At 47.3% G+C, this 13,575-nt stretch overlaps 1 protein-coding gene across 1 annotated transcript in view; it reads left to right on the top strand.

Annotated features, from left to right (window-relative positions):
* The window catches only part of PARP1 (poly(ADP-ribose) polymerase 1), a 34,797-nt gene that overhangs the window by 1,379 nt on the left and 19,843 nt on the right, over nucleotides 1-13,575 (top strand). The window contains exons 2-5 of the mRNA XM_014951098.1: nucleotides 3,978-4,140; nucleotides 4,866-4,984; nucleotides 6,032-6,246; nucleotides 12,193-12,289. Coding sequence (XP_014806584.1) covers nucleotides 3,978-4,140; nucleotides 4,866-4,984; nucleotides 6,032-6,246; nucleotides 12,193-12,289 — 594 coding nt within the window. The remainder of the gene's footprint in view (nucleotides 1-3,977; nucleotides 4,141-4,865; nucleotides 4,985-6,031; nucleotides 6,247-12,192; nucleotides 12,290-13,575) is intronic.

Genomic DNA, 13,575 nt, shown 5'->3' on the forward strand with positions numbered 1-13,575 from the left:
GGAGGAGGGGCGGGCGGCGGGGGGGGGGCAGGCTTGACCGCTCGGCCCCGCACCGGTGGCGGCTCGGTCGGGGGCGGCCTTGCCGGGCCGGGCCGGGCGAGGGTCTGCGTCCCAGCACGGGGCCGCTCGACTGGGCCTCTCCGCCGCGGGGGCGAGCGCAGCCTATTTTTAGCAGCGGCGCCGTCGCCCGCCGCTCCTGGCGGTCTCCGCCGCAGCTCCGGTCCCCGGAGCAGCCTCGCCTGTCGGTCCCCGGAGCAGCCCTGCCCGTAGCTCTCCCCGCAGCACCGCCGTCCCCAGCCCTCCCCGGAGAAGCGGTGGGGCGGGAGCCGGTATCCTGGGCTGTAAAGGCGGCTGGAGGTGAAACGGTGCAAAGTTCGCTGTTAAGAGGCTCACGGAGGCGGAGGGGTGGGCTCGGGGGCGCGCACAGAGGCTCTTTGTTGCCATGCGGCGAGCAGGAGGGGGGCGAGCGCGGTGGCTGAGCTCTTCTGTGCCCTGGGAAGCGGCTGGCACTCGAGGTGTTTCGCGTCGCGTCAGGGAAATCTCCCTTCGGTGCGTGCTTTGCATATGAAACAGGAAAAAAAAACAGACCCGAAACGCGTTAGAGGTCGCGAACAGTCCAGCGTTTTTCCCTCGGGAGAGCCGATGGGGTGGCCGTCATGGCATTGCCTGGGCTGGGAGGGACCTTTCAGATCATCTAGTCCCAACCGTCAACCTAACGCTGACAAAAACCATCGCTAAACCACATCTCTAAGGGCAGGCTGGTGCTGCCAGCCCTAGGGAGGTGTTTGCACAGAGCTGGCTGGCACACTGCAGACACGAAACAGCCGAACTGCAATTAGCAAACTCAATACGAAGGCATCTTTTCGCTGTCACGTTGTCGTCAAATGATTTGCCGTTTGGGGAAGAGACTCGCTCGGCTTCCTTTCAAAATGAAAGGTGGCTGGGAATTGCATGCAGACCTGTGCTGGCGTTTTGGCCAGCCTGAAATCACAGCCTGGGGTGGAAGGATGGGGAGGGAAATGCCAGTCTCCTGGGAGCTGGAGGTGTGCTCGGGAAAGGTCAAGCACTGCCTGCCTTGGGCCTGTTTTTAGCAGGGAATATGGAAAGGCACCTCTAGCGTTCAGGTGGTGCAGATGGACAGCAGGTGACCCTCACGTGTGTCCCCTGAAAGATAAGCAGATGCATATATATGTATTTATGGAAGGATAGCAAGAATGCAGGATGCGAACACCTGGAGCAAAGGCCTGCAGATGGGTGCTGTGGCTCCCAGCTGATTGAGGAGCAATTTCTGTGCAGGCTAAGAGTTGCTTGTGCCCTTGGAGAGGGGTGAGGAAGGGCTGGGTCACCCCAGGCCTGGGCTGCTGGGGGGCTCGGGCACCCCGCGGGGCAGGGGATGGATGCCTGGCTGCCGGGGCAGGGCTGGCAGGTCTACCCGGCTTGGAGGCAGGAGCTAGTTCCCCGAAGGGGAAATACCTGCCTCTGCTTTTGTTCCCCAGAGCCTCCGTCCCCTGGGAAAGATGTGAAAGCTGCTGTGTTTGCTCGCACGTGTTCCTGCTGCCTTTTTCTTTTGTTTCTCCTGCTGCCCGCAGTCGCTCGCTGGAGGTTTCTGGTCTCCTCCGCTCCTCCTCCCCTGCTCCAGCTGCTGCTTCTCCACTTCCCTCACATTTGTTATCCCTTCCTGACTTCCCCTGCAGCCTAAGTTGGTGTGAGGTGGGTTGGCCTTCCTCAGCACGGGGGCCTGTGGGACCTCAGGAGCATGTCTGGATTTCTACGCTTAGGTTTATTGAGCAATTACCTGGGGGCAGGTGGAGGGGGACAGCTGGGACCGTGGCACCTCTCACAGAACCACTGACTTCAAGCCAACTATCTCCCCAAAACTGCTGGTCTTACACCAATCACGTGTAATTATTTTTATTTTTTTTTCCCCACGACCTCTTGAATTTGCTTGATCTGTTCTGCAAAGAGCTCCCTCTCCCCACTACCAGTTTTTGTGCCAGCAGAGCACTTTTTGCACCTTGCTGCTGAGCGTAAACCCCCCTGCAAGGGCCCAAATTTCACCAGCACCAGGGCCCCTTGTTTCCTCCTGGGGAAATCCCCTGCAGAGCAGCCTCTGTGCTGCCTTCAGTGCACAGAGGTCTTTTGCAAATTGTGCAGAAGACGTTACGGGGAGGCACAAATGAAGTTTATTAGCTGGGTGCCATTTCTACTATGGCTTTTAAACAAAAGTCACCCTTTTGTTGCGGGTTTTCACATTAAGAGCTCTGAATGACAGTGAGATGCCCAGAGTTTGGCCCAAGGTGGGCATCCAGGCCCTGCAGGGCCAGTACAGCTTCAACTTTTGCTTCCAGGTTGAACTGAGCAGTTTCTGTTATCTGCACGTGCAACTGAAAGTGAATTGATTTCTTCTTTTTCCATAGTTTGTTTAGGAAACAATGGTCTAGAGATAGGTGAGCTGGAAGAAGTTGTGTAAACAAGGTCTAGCTCACCTGGAGGTTCAATTTACCACACAGAGAGAAGTTGTGCTCCAGATACACAACTCCATGTGGTGGAGGAGATCTACACACTGCTTGCGTAGTTGCCCTAAAAATCGAGCCAGCTCTCCCCCCTTCCATGCACCCTAGTGCCTTGTGCCCCCAAAGCCTTTGTGTTAGGGACAGAGCCGTGAGGAATCCTCCAGGAAAACTCCAAACATGAGTTCAGAGGTGACCAACTTTCAGTGCCAGAGCCGCGTGTGACTCTGCAGGCACATCAAGAGCAATGCCAAGGTAGCTGCTGTGTGTCTGTGGTGCTATGAGGATGACTGGGTTCTCCAAACGCTGGCTTGTGGGAAGAGTCCAGCTGGAAATAAAAATGTCCACTTACAGTTTGGGTTGATGGTTAGTTGTAATCGGGTCTCCTAGCTCTCCTAGTCCCTCGCTGTGGTCTTCAAAGCCTTTTCTTCCTCCTTCCTGCTTATGCATGGAACTTTCTGCTGTTGGTTTCAGTTTGGAAATCTCCTTCCTTTTGGTGAGTGATATGTAGAATGCTCTCCTAGGTTGTTAATTCTGTATGATCAGTAATAATAATTATACAACGCTGAGTATTATTGGTACAGCAGTTGTTTGTGTGCATAACTTGGAGCCAAACCACTATTCAGTTATTTTGTCTGATGGGTAACCGGAACAATGCCAGGTTGGTACTTAATATATCTGAGTCATAATAAGCAAGTGGAGCACTTCCACAAGGAGGCTGGGGTGAGGCAGAGGAGGACATAAGGGATGCTGTTGTCCTGGTGCAGGAAGAACTTCGTTGGGCCCTGGTGTTTCCCTTAAATTTTGCCCCTGCCTTCTGCAGCCCCCTCAGGTATTTCTTGCAGGTCACAGTTCTTGGAGCTGTTCTTCCTGTCTTCTCCCTGGCGATGGGCTCTCCTGGGCATGGAGTGTTTGAGAAGTGGGTCTCAAAGGGACTGTGCCTTGTGCTCAGAGGTCCCACAGAGCAAGGCCAGCAGCCTCTTGTTCTGCAGGAGCCTCAAGGAGGTTGTAGGAGATGATCCAAGTGTTGCTACTCCTGTTACCTTTTCCACAGTCTCTCTTTTGTTTTGCTCATCACTGCAGATGTTCTGATTCTCACAGAGAAGAAACCTTTCCTTGTCTGCTCAGGGTTGGTGCAGCCATGCTGAGGCTGTGACTGTGACCTTTTCATTTTGAGTAATACAGATGGGCTAAACAGCAGGGAGATGAACTGGTTAAGCTGGGTAAACGTTCTTTCCACGTCTGTCCCATTTGGGACTCTTTCCAGCAGCTTGCCTGTCATATTAGATTTTCTTCTTAGACTTTGTCCTAAATAATATCCATCTCTTTATTAAAAAAACAAAAGCAAACAAAAAAACCACCTGTGTTTACCCAGGTACTCATTTTTATCTTGGGGTTTTGGTTTTTTTTCCCCCTGTTAATTCTATCCAAGTTGCTTCATCTTGGCCTAACATGTGTTCTTCCTAGTCGCCCATGTTTGATGGCAAAGTCCCTCACTGGCACCACTACAGCTGCTTCTGGAAGCGGGCTCGAATCGTGTCCCACACAGACATTGATGGCTTCCCTGAGCTCCGGTGGGAAGATCAGGAGAAAATCAAGAAAGCCATTGAAACTGGGGGCCCTGGAGGAGGTAAGCAGAAGTCTCCTGATGTTTGGAGATTATCGTGGTTATTTGATTGTTTTGTTCCTTCAGCAGGTGATGTATCAAGAAATGTATTTTGTTTTCAGTTCTTGAACATTAAAAGTGCTTTTGTAGCATATTGTTTTAATGGTGCCTTCACTGCAGCGTATGATTGTGGTGGCTCTGAAAATGTTACACCGTGAACAAGCGACTCAGGAGAGCAAATGAGAAGGGTGTAAATACAGACCAGACTAAAATCACTGCATCTCTGTGTAGCCGAAGGGTGCTGGGCAGTTTTAGATTGATGCCTGCCTGGTGAGATGTAGTGATACAAAAAATAAAAGGAAACTAGTACTTGGGAAGAGGAGTTGTGCTTTGAAGCAGAGCTATTTGTGACTCCTGTTACAGTCAGTTCTTCAGTGAGATCTCATTTTACACTGTTTTCAGGAAAGAGGTAAAAAGGGTCAGCTCTGTGCACCTTTGAAAGTCTTTTAAAATCATTAAATAAGCAATCCTGTACAGTTGCTACTTGGCTGCTTAAAGATTTCTTTCTCTTTTAAAAAAAGTGCTTTTAAGTATGGGCTGCTTATCTTGCTCTATATTCAGATTCTCGACAGATGGATTGCTGGAACACAGAGGTTTATTAATTCAGACTGCTAACAATCTGGGACAGAGAATAAGAAATTAAGGGAATGCCTTTAGAGCCAAACTCTGTATTTGCCTTTGTTCTCCAGGAAAAGGAGGGGAACAGGAAGGAGGTGGCAAGGCTGAGAAGAGCCTAACTGACTTTGCTGCAGAATATGCCAAGTCTAACAGAAGTACTTGCAAAGGCTGTGAACAGAAAATAGAAAAGGTAAAAAGCTTTTCTTACTTCTCTGTCTCTTGTCTTTTCCCCTGCCAGTTTCAATTCAAACAGCGAGTTTTATAATGGCTTCCTGCCTGTCCTGCACATGGAAAGCACTTGCAGAGCTGCATTTCTGTGTCAGAGGAGCAGCTGTGTTCTGGACAGCTGACAGTAAAGGTGTCCCTCAGGCGTTGTAGCCTGGGTTTCAAACCTGCTGATGCTTCATCCCTTTCATTTGGGTCTTAGAACAGGCTCAACACTGCTTACCAGTGTTTCTTGTGGCAGGAGAGAACCACCACTAACTGCAGCTCTTCCTGCTTGTTGCAGCACTGCAAAGGCGGTGGCCTCTTCCTTCTACTCATCAAGACTAGCTCTGTGTGCAGTGTATCCCTGTTAAGTCCATGAAAGCAGATAAAACCAGCGATTTAGCCCTGTTTTGCTGCTCTGCTTTTAAAGAGTTGGCAAAACAAAGCCGTGAACCTCTGATAGATGTGAATAGACATGCCAGTTTGGTAAATTTAGCAAGTCCTGCTGTGCTTGTATCTGCAGAAACATTGGTGACTGTTGCGTAGATGTTTCCTTGTTGGGGCATGAAGTATTGCAGTCTAAAAGCACCTAAAGCAAGGACTTGTTGGGCATCTAAGATGTAATTTGCAGTAAGATGGGATGAGATCATGTTAGCACTGATGCTTGAGTGATAGCAACAGAAAGTTAGTTTATAGAGTTGCTTGCGTGGGGGTTGGTCAGGTGAATTTTGCTTGTTGAAGTTTATTGGGTGTTGAGGGAATAATGGGGATTCCCATTTTAAGTGGTTTTTGAACAGAAAACTACTTAAAAGGCTGGCATTTCAGCCTGGAAAGAGTGAAGAAAGCAGAGGAACTGTAGTGAAATGGCTTGAACAAAAAATAAAAAAAAAAAGTTGCAGGCATTGATAGAGGAACTGGTGCTATTTTACAAGTGCTTAAGAAGCGCAGTGTTGCTAGCGAGCCTGTTAACATCCTGCTCTTTCCAGGACAGCCTAACAAATTTCTCTTGCATTGCTTTAATCTGCTTCAGGGCCAGATCCGGATTTCCAAGAAGATGGTGCATCCTGAAAAGCCCCAGCTGGGAATGATAGATAACTGGTACCACCCGGACTGCTTTGTGAGCCGCCGAGCCGAGCTGGGCTTCCTCCCAGCATATGGGGCTGCCCAGCTCCTGGGCTTCAGCATCTTGAAAGCTGAAGATAAAGAAACTCTGAAGAAGCAGCTCCCGGCTACCAAGAGTGAAGGGTATGTAATGGGCAGTGTAACTAATTGTCTTGTCGAGAGGAGTGACTTGAGGGACTCATGTAGGGCTTTCAACCATAAAATAATGGTTGTTTAATACAGCTGGATACTGGGCTCTGCGCCTTCCTTGTGAGATGTTCTTATCAGTGATGGTGTCTCTGCTCTAACCACTTGTTAGAGAATTGATTTGACATCTCTTATCTATGAGCCACTCACTGATCTGTAACATTTCTTATCTACGAGCCACTCGCTGATCTGTGACAGGCACCGAATCTGATAATGGTGTTTATTGCCCGTGTAGCACTTACACGTGGATGCTTTTGTTTGCTAAATCTTTTATGGTACGACTGAAATTTCATTGCCTTGCATTGAAATTTTTAGCAGAGACTCTTGACAGAACTTGTACTGACAGAGAAGCACTTCCAGGTGGCTTGCTAGCTTGCTAGCTTTGGTTAATCTTTCTCTGTTAATGAAAGCTTTTGTTATTTGATTTTGAAGTGGCTTTGAAGTCATACTTCACAACATAGGCCAGTGTTGCATTGTCCGTGTGGATGAAGGAACATAAGGTATTCCTGGGTCCTTAAAGGGACCCAAAAGGGAAAGATCTTGTCATTGTAAAGCACTGAGCTTCTCCATGTACTTTGTAGACTGAATTCAGCTTTACTTTTGCAAGCTTCACCATGAAACCTTCCAGTGAGACTGATTTGAGGTTCCAAGATGCCATAGCCATGACAAATCGGTGCGGCCTTAGTCAGTATTGGTTCTCTGGATAAGTGGCTGATGGATCTGTGTGGAGTTAGGAGGCTGCCATTCAACTTCCATGCTTGGTTGGTTGGCAATCAATGGCTCTGGAAGCGTTCAGCAGTGGTGCAGGTGCAGTGGGGAAGTCCTGCCGGAGCCCCGTCAGGTTCTACATTGATCATCTCACTCATCTGACCCACTGGAGGCTGAGATGAGCTGTTTCCATCTGCCCAGCAGCCTGCCCTCTTTTCATACAGGCATTTTACCACTGCGTGTGGTGCAAGATGTAAGTAAAAGTACAATTTGAATGCACTTCAAGTAGTCCTTTGCTTTTTGTGCCGAGGTGCACGTTCTGCTTTGTCCTAGAACAGCGTGTGAGTTTAATAGGTTTATTAGTAGTTTTCTCCCATGCCTTCAGCAGAGCTCTAGAGATTTGACTGTGTGAGTGTTTCTCTCGTCTGCCCTGACTCTGCTTTTCTGGGCCACTTCTGGGATGCTGTGAGAAATATGAAAGCTTTGTAAAGATAGGCCACAGAGTTGTTTGCCAAGTCACTGTGTAAATAAAAGCCTAGAACTGCAGTGGAAAAATAGCTTAGAGTGGTGATGTAGGGTAATGTGAACCAGGACCTCATACCAGAAAAGCAGCAGGACGTCTCATCTTTCCTGCTTTCTAAGCACTGCATGGACAAGTCCCTCAACCGTGAAGGTGCTGGCTGGCTCTTACGCTCCACTACCTTTCTTCTGCTGTTTGGGCTGTGTGCTTGAGCCAAGGGTATTAAGGGTCAATTGGAAAAATAGTTGTCTGTCAAACAAACTGAATGAGTTGAGAGTGTAAATAAACACATTGAGTGGAGAAATGCGGTGTGATTCTATCTGGGGATTTTCTGTCAAGAAAGCACAGGATTTCTGGAGAAGCCAAAAGGAAAACACTCCAGAAGCTTGAGTGAGATGCAGTCACCTACAGTAATTCATCTTGTATGCTCAGTCAGAGAACAGAAACTAACGACAGAGATTACAGCATCTTGCAGAAATGATGTTACAGCATCTGCTGTAGGTGAGATTCTCAAAATGATCTTTGGAGATATTTCTAATTGTGTGGTGTCCAGATGACATCTTGACTTGGATGTCTCTGCAATTGCCTGGCAGCCTGCCCTCTTTTCATACAGGCATTTTACCACTGCGTGTGGTGCAGGATGTAAGTAAAAGTACAATTTGAATGCACTTCAAGTAGTCCTTTGCTTTTTGTGCCGAGGTGCACATTCTGCTTTGTCCTAGAACAGCGTGTGAGTTTAATAGGTTTATTAGTAGTTTTCTCCCATGCCTTCAGCAGAGCTCTAGAGATTTGACTGTGTGAGTGTTTCTCTCGTCTGCCCTGACTCTGCTTTTCTGGGCCGCTTCTGGGATGCTGTGAGAAATATGAAAGCTTTGTAAAGATAGGCCACAGAGTTGTTTGCCAAGTCACTGTGTAAATAAAAGCCTAGAACTGCAGTGGAAAAATAGCTTAGAGTGGTGATGTAGGGTAATGTGAACCAGGACCTCATACCAGAAAAGCAGCAGGACGTCTCATCTTTCCTGCTTTCTAAGCACTGCATGGACAAGTCCCTCAACCGTGAAGGTGCTGGCTGGCTCTTACGCTCCACTACCTTTCTTCTGCTGTTTGGGCTGTGTGCTTGAGCCAAGGGTATTAAGGGTCAATTGGAAAAATAGTTGTCTGTCAAACAAACTGAATGAGTTGAGAGTGTAAATAAACACATTGAGTGGAGAAATGCGGTGTGATTCTATCTGGGGATTTTCTGTCAAGAAAGCACAGGATTTCTGGAGAAGCCAAAAGGAAAACACTCCAGAAGCTTGAGTGAGATGCAGTCACCTACAGTAATTCATCTTGTATGCTCAGTCAGAGAACAGAAACTAACGACAGAGATTACAGCATCTTGCAGAAATGATGTTACAGCATCTGCTGTAGGTGAGATTCTCAAAATGATCTTTGGAGATATTTCTAATTGTGTGGTGTCCAGATGACATCTTGACTTGGATGTCTCTGCAATTTAGATATGACACATCCAATTTCATGTGCTGCTTTTGCACATCTGGCCCATACTCCGAGGAGAAGCTCAGACTTTGGGACTGCCCTCTCAGCCCTTTCTGTGAGGGCGGCAGCATGACGTGCCTTTGGCAGATGAGAGAAGTGAAGGACTTCCAAGAGTAGATTGGAAAATCCCTTCCCTCTGAAGGGCAAACACGGGAAGATTTCCTGTAAGGATCCTGGCTTTTTTCCTCAGTCAGCTCTGGATGGGACATTCCAAGCCTCCCCTGGACTACAGGCTGTCGTGCCCACGTGCCAGCACTTTGGAGGTCTGGGGGAAGGAGGATCTTGTGTCCTTGCTAGCAGCTTCTCTGTAGAAAGAGTGCTCATGTAGGTAATGCAGTAGCAACTTGTGAGCTCCCCTTGACTGTGCTGCTTTGGCAGCACATGTTTAACCCTCTTGCTCTGAGCTGTGATACTTTCCTGTATTTTCTGCCTTGCTTGTTTGGGTGGCATTGCTGCCCAGGACACAGGAGCAAAGTGTCATTCTGGAGATGTCACACAGCACCGGATTAACTGCAGGCAGAGGGTAAGTGCTCAGGGTGGCAACAATCTGGTGGTGCTTTACAGGGAGGAGGAGAAAAGAGGAGTTCTTGTTTCTCCCTGTGTAGGCTGCTTGCTTTATCCAGGGTTGTTGGGACTGCCCTTTCCACCCTTCATTTTCATTATAGGGAGGGAAACATGAAAAAAAAGAGAGTAGATGGTAAGGAAAGGCCAGGCTAGAGAGGGACAGTTCACCTCCCTCTTTGTATTCTTGGAAGTTACAATAAATCTTGTAGTCTTGTATCCTCTGTGAAAGTGGGAAGAAGGGGTTTGTGTTGGCTGGTCCTTGGAAGCAAAGCTGTTGGGCCATTCCTGTTCAGTGTGGGGAGACTGTCCTTTCCCCAGCAGGAGAAAGGGTGTATGCAGTAGCACCCAGCTACTGGTAGCAACACACAGAATTTAGTCCAAAGGATGGAAGGAAAAAAAACCAAATGTATGTGTCAGCGAGTGTATATTTTGCTGATTGTTCTAAAATATGCTGTTTTGGGAAGATGTGAGATGAATTTGGCTTTGCCATTCCCTTCTCTGGGCTGTATAAAATGATGATTAGTCTTTGCTTTAAGCCTTGAGCACAGCCAGGGACAAAAGAGAAGGTGGTGACTGACTGATTTGTGCTGCTCTGCAATCGGGACGATCCCTCCTGCTCTGTGGTTTGTTCGGGTGCCTGGAACAGGTACAGTGATTGCTCTGGGAGAGCAACCCACTCTCCCCTTGACTCTGAGGAGAAGCTGCCAGAAGTGTGAGTCCCTGATGGAATTTGGATGCTTTCCCTGGGTCACAGAGGCCTCTCAGCAGGGTGATCGCCTTCCAGCAGTTGTTTTGCTGGTTTTCCTTCTGCTGGAGACTGGGAGACAAGTTACGGCGTAGGAGTGAGCCCTGGCTTGCTGGAAGCAGCCTGACTGTCAGCCTGTGGAGGGAGAGGCACTGCAGACACATAGCATTTGGGCACCCGTCCTAAATACTTGCATTATTAAGCCCTCTGGCTTGGGAAGGTGCAGCGGAGCGCTTTGGGCTCAAGCTGATATGTTTTTTTTTTTCCCCGGATTTTGTTGTGTACCCGTGACTTAGAGAAGTCATGATCCTCGTGGTGAGGCTCAGTGGATGCTCTGGTCTTGCCCCTCGCAGGGGCTGCAGCCAGGGAGGAGAGGGGACTTTTGATGGCATGGCTGATGGGGACCTTACAGGGGGACAGCTGAAAAATGAGCTTTTCTGCAAAACTAGCCCCTTAAAGACTTGCAAAGTGCTCTGAGTCATCATTTGGTCAGAGGCACTAATGATGGGCTGGTGGTAGCCACTGCAAATAAAATTAGAACTTACTTGGCCCAATATTAGGGCCAGGACAGTTACTAGAACTTCTAGGTCTCTTACATACGAGTCTTTGGGAGAAGAGCACCTTTTGACATGTTCCTGCAGCTTTATAGCTAATACGCTGTCATAAAGGGTTAGTCTTAACGGTAGCAAAGTACTAGAAATGAAGTGCTTAAAATCATAAGTAGGAGAGCAATTGTGAATGTCAACTTTCTGGCTTAACTGTCAGCCACAGCTTATAAAGTTCAGACAGATGCTGTCTTAAAAATGAAACCTGGCTGGTGTTTCCAGACGATAGCAGCTCTGTCAAAATGAAGTGGGAGATCCAAGCTCTATTCATGCTCTGCTTCGAGTTGCAGGCCTCTCCTGCCTCAAGTGGGGCAAAATCTCTCTATTCCCTCACGAGGAGAGCACACACTGATTTGATTTATTGAAGTTGATGTATTTTTAAGTCAGGCAGACCAAGGGGACGACATGACTCTGGAAACATAAACGATCTTCCTCTGAGGTCTCTTGTCATGCTAAAGTCTGCCAAAATCCCCTGGTTTTCATTTTGACTTCCTCTTCTTTTCCAGTTTTTGTCGAGTAGTGTTTTCTGTAACTTCTCCTGGCACAGCTCGAAGGCCCCAGCTAATAACAATAAATTCCCTCACACACAACTGCACAGTAGCACATCATGAAACCACTATCATCCTGGGAGCACTTTGCAAGGAGAAACTTCCTCCTGCCTCATTTCAGACACCTGACCTAATTCCAGTCTGAAGAGAAACTAACCGGGAAATAGCTAGTTTCCCAATGTGTGAAGACTATTAAAGTTCTCGTGTTTGCTGTCTTTAGTTCAATATGGACTGTCCCATCTGAAAAATCAAGCTGTTGATTCAGCTAAAAGACGCGATAGCCTTTTAATCTACACCCCCTCAGATTTGGGGAGGTATGCCGATATTCAGTGATTCTTAGGTGTGCCTTTGGTGTAGCTAACACAGATGTAGATGAATATGCCTGAAAATGTTGCTGTATTTCATGTGCTGTTCAGCCAGTGGAAAAGCTCAAAGGGTACCTGATCTGATTGAGGCGGCTCACGTTGCAGAGCCAGGCACTTGTCTACAATCTAGCACTGAGGAATTTGAAAAATGAGTTTGCCTGCCAAAACTGAGGATATTCAAGCCTCTGCAGATATCAGCAGTCAGTAAACTGAGCTCTGGTAGCTGCTGGGGAGGCGTTTAAATGACTTCCTTTCATGTGTGTGTGTGTTTTGTTTTGATTTTCTCTATTAGAAAGAGAAAAGGAGAAGAGGTAGATGGAAATGTGACTGCGAAAAAGAAACAGAAAAAAGAAAAAGAGAAAGAATCAAAGCAGGAAAAACAGCTGAAGGTGAGTTTTAGTTGATCACATCCTAAAAACAGCTTCATTAGAAGAGTGCAGTGTCAGGCACTAGCTGAAGAGCTGTGTACCTGGAGAGGAGCTGGACCTGGTAGCCAGACTTGCAGCACTGCGTGTCCTGGTGCAGGAGATGCCCCATCACTGAGCCTTTGCTGAAGGCAGTTCACCCTGGGGCTGTCTCCTGAAAGACAGGAAGGAAATTTTCTAGGACTTGTGCTTATTAGATTTAAATAGATGAGGTTAAATGCCTTCTCTCTCAGGGAGGATGGTTCTGTGGTCCTTCCTGTGTCATCTGGTTGTGAGCCCAAGTGCTGCTGCGGAAGAGCTTGGAAACCAATAAATAGTTCATTGTTGAAATTAAACAGAGGTAAAGTACAGCACTATATTAATGAGAAATCATATCTTTTTCACCCTCTGGGGATCTCCGTTCACTTCTTGGGTACAAAGTGTGATAGAAGGCAGCTTTCTACCTTTCAGTTTCTAGGATATCCTGGGAAGAATTCGCAGTAGAGCATCAGGAATTTTGTATTTATTGAAAGTTTGGTATAGGTACTTTCCAAGAAAAAAAAATAAACAAGCTGCTTTTGCTGCAATTGATGTCATAATGGAGCTGTAGAAAAATGGTGCTTCTGGCTTTGAACAAAAGTTTACCTTTTTGTTGTGTGGCCATACCTTAATTTTCAACAAAACTTAGCTGAGATGTTATCAAGGTTTTGCTGCTGCAATGCTGATGTTTAGGACAGATCAAGGCAATTTGTGGATCAGGGTTAACTTTGTGTTCATTAAATTTCCTTTAACAGCATTTCATCAAGTATGATTTTTAACACTGACAATTAAACCATTTAACACAGTCAACCAGTTTTCCCAGGGCAGACTGCATTTTTGTCTGTAGCCAGTGAATAACATTCAGAAACTATCTGAGATATTTTAGGATGCTTCTTTGCTGTTCAGCCCCTTCATTTCTTGTAGAAACCCCCAAAAGAACGTGCAGGCTCCTCCATACTGCTGCAGGTGACTGATTTGGCAGAAATCCCTCTTACGCTTATGTGGCTTAAAAGAACAGTGCCCATCAGCAGTTCTGATTTTTATTCTAATGCGAGGCTCAAATGCAGCCACATCCCTGCTTTTGGCAGTGTCAAGTAGTCAGGTCACATTTGCAAAGGCTGTTGAGAGCTTGCTAAGGGTAGAAGTGTGATAGAAACAGGGGTTCCACTCTAATAGCTGTCTCGTTAGTACTGCTTGGACCTTCTTGTGTGAGATGGTGCTGTAAAGGTCAC

The sequence above is a fragment of the Calidris pugnax genome, unplaced genomic scaffold, assembly GCF_001431845.1.
Source record: "Calidris pugnax isolate Ruff unplaced genomic scaffold, ASM143184v1 scaffold24, whole genome shotgun sequence".
NCBI lineage: Eukaryota > Metazoa > Chordata > Aves > Charadriiformes > Scolopacidae > Calidris > Calidris pugnax.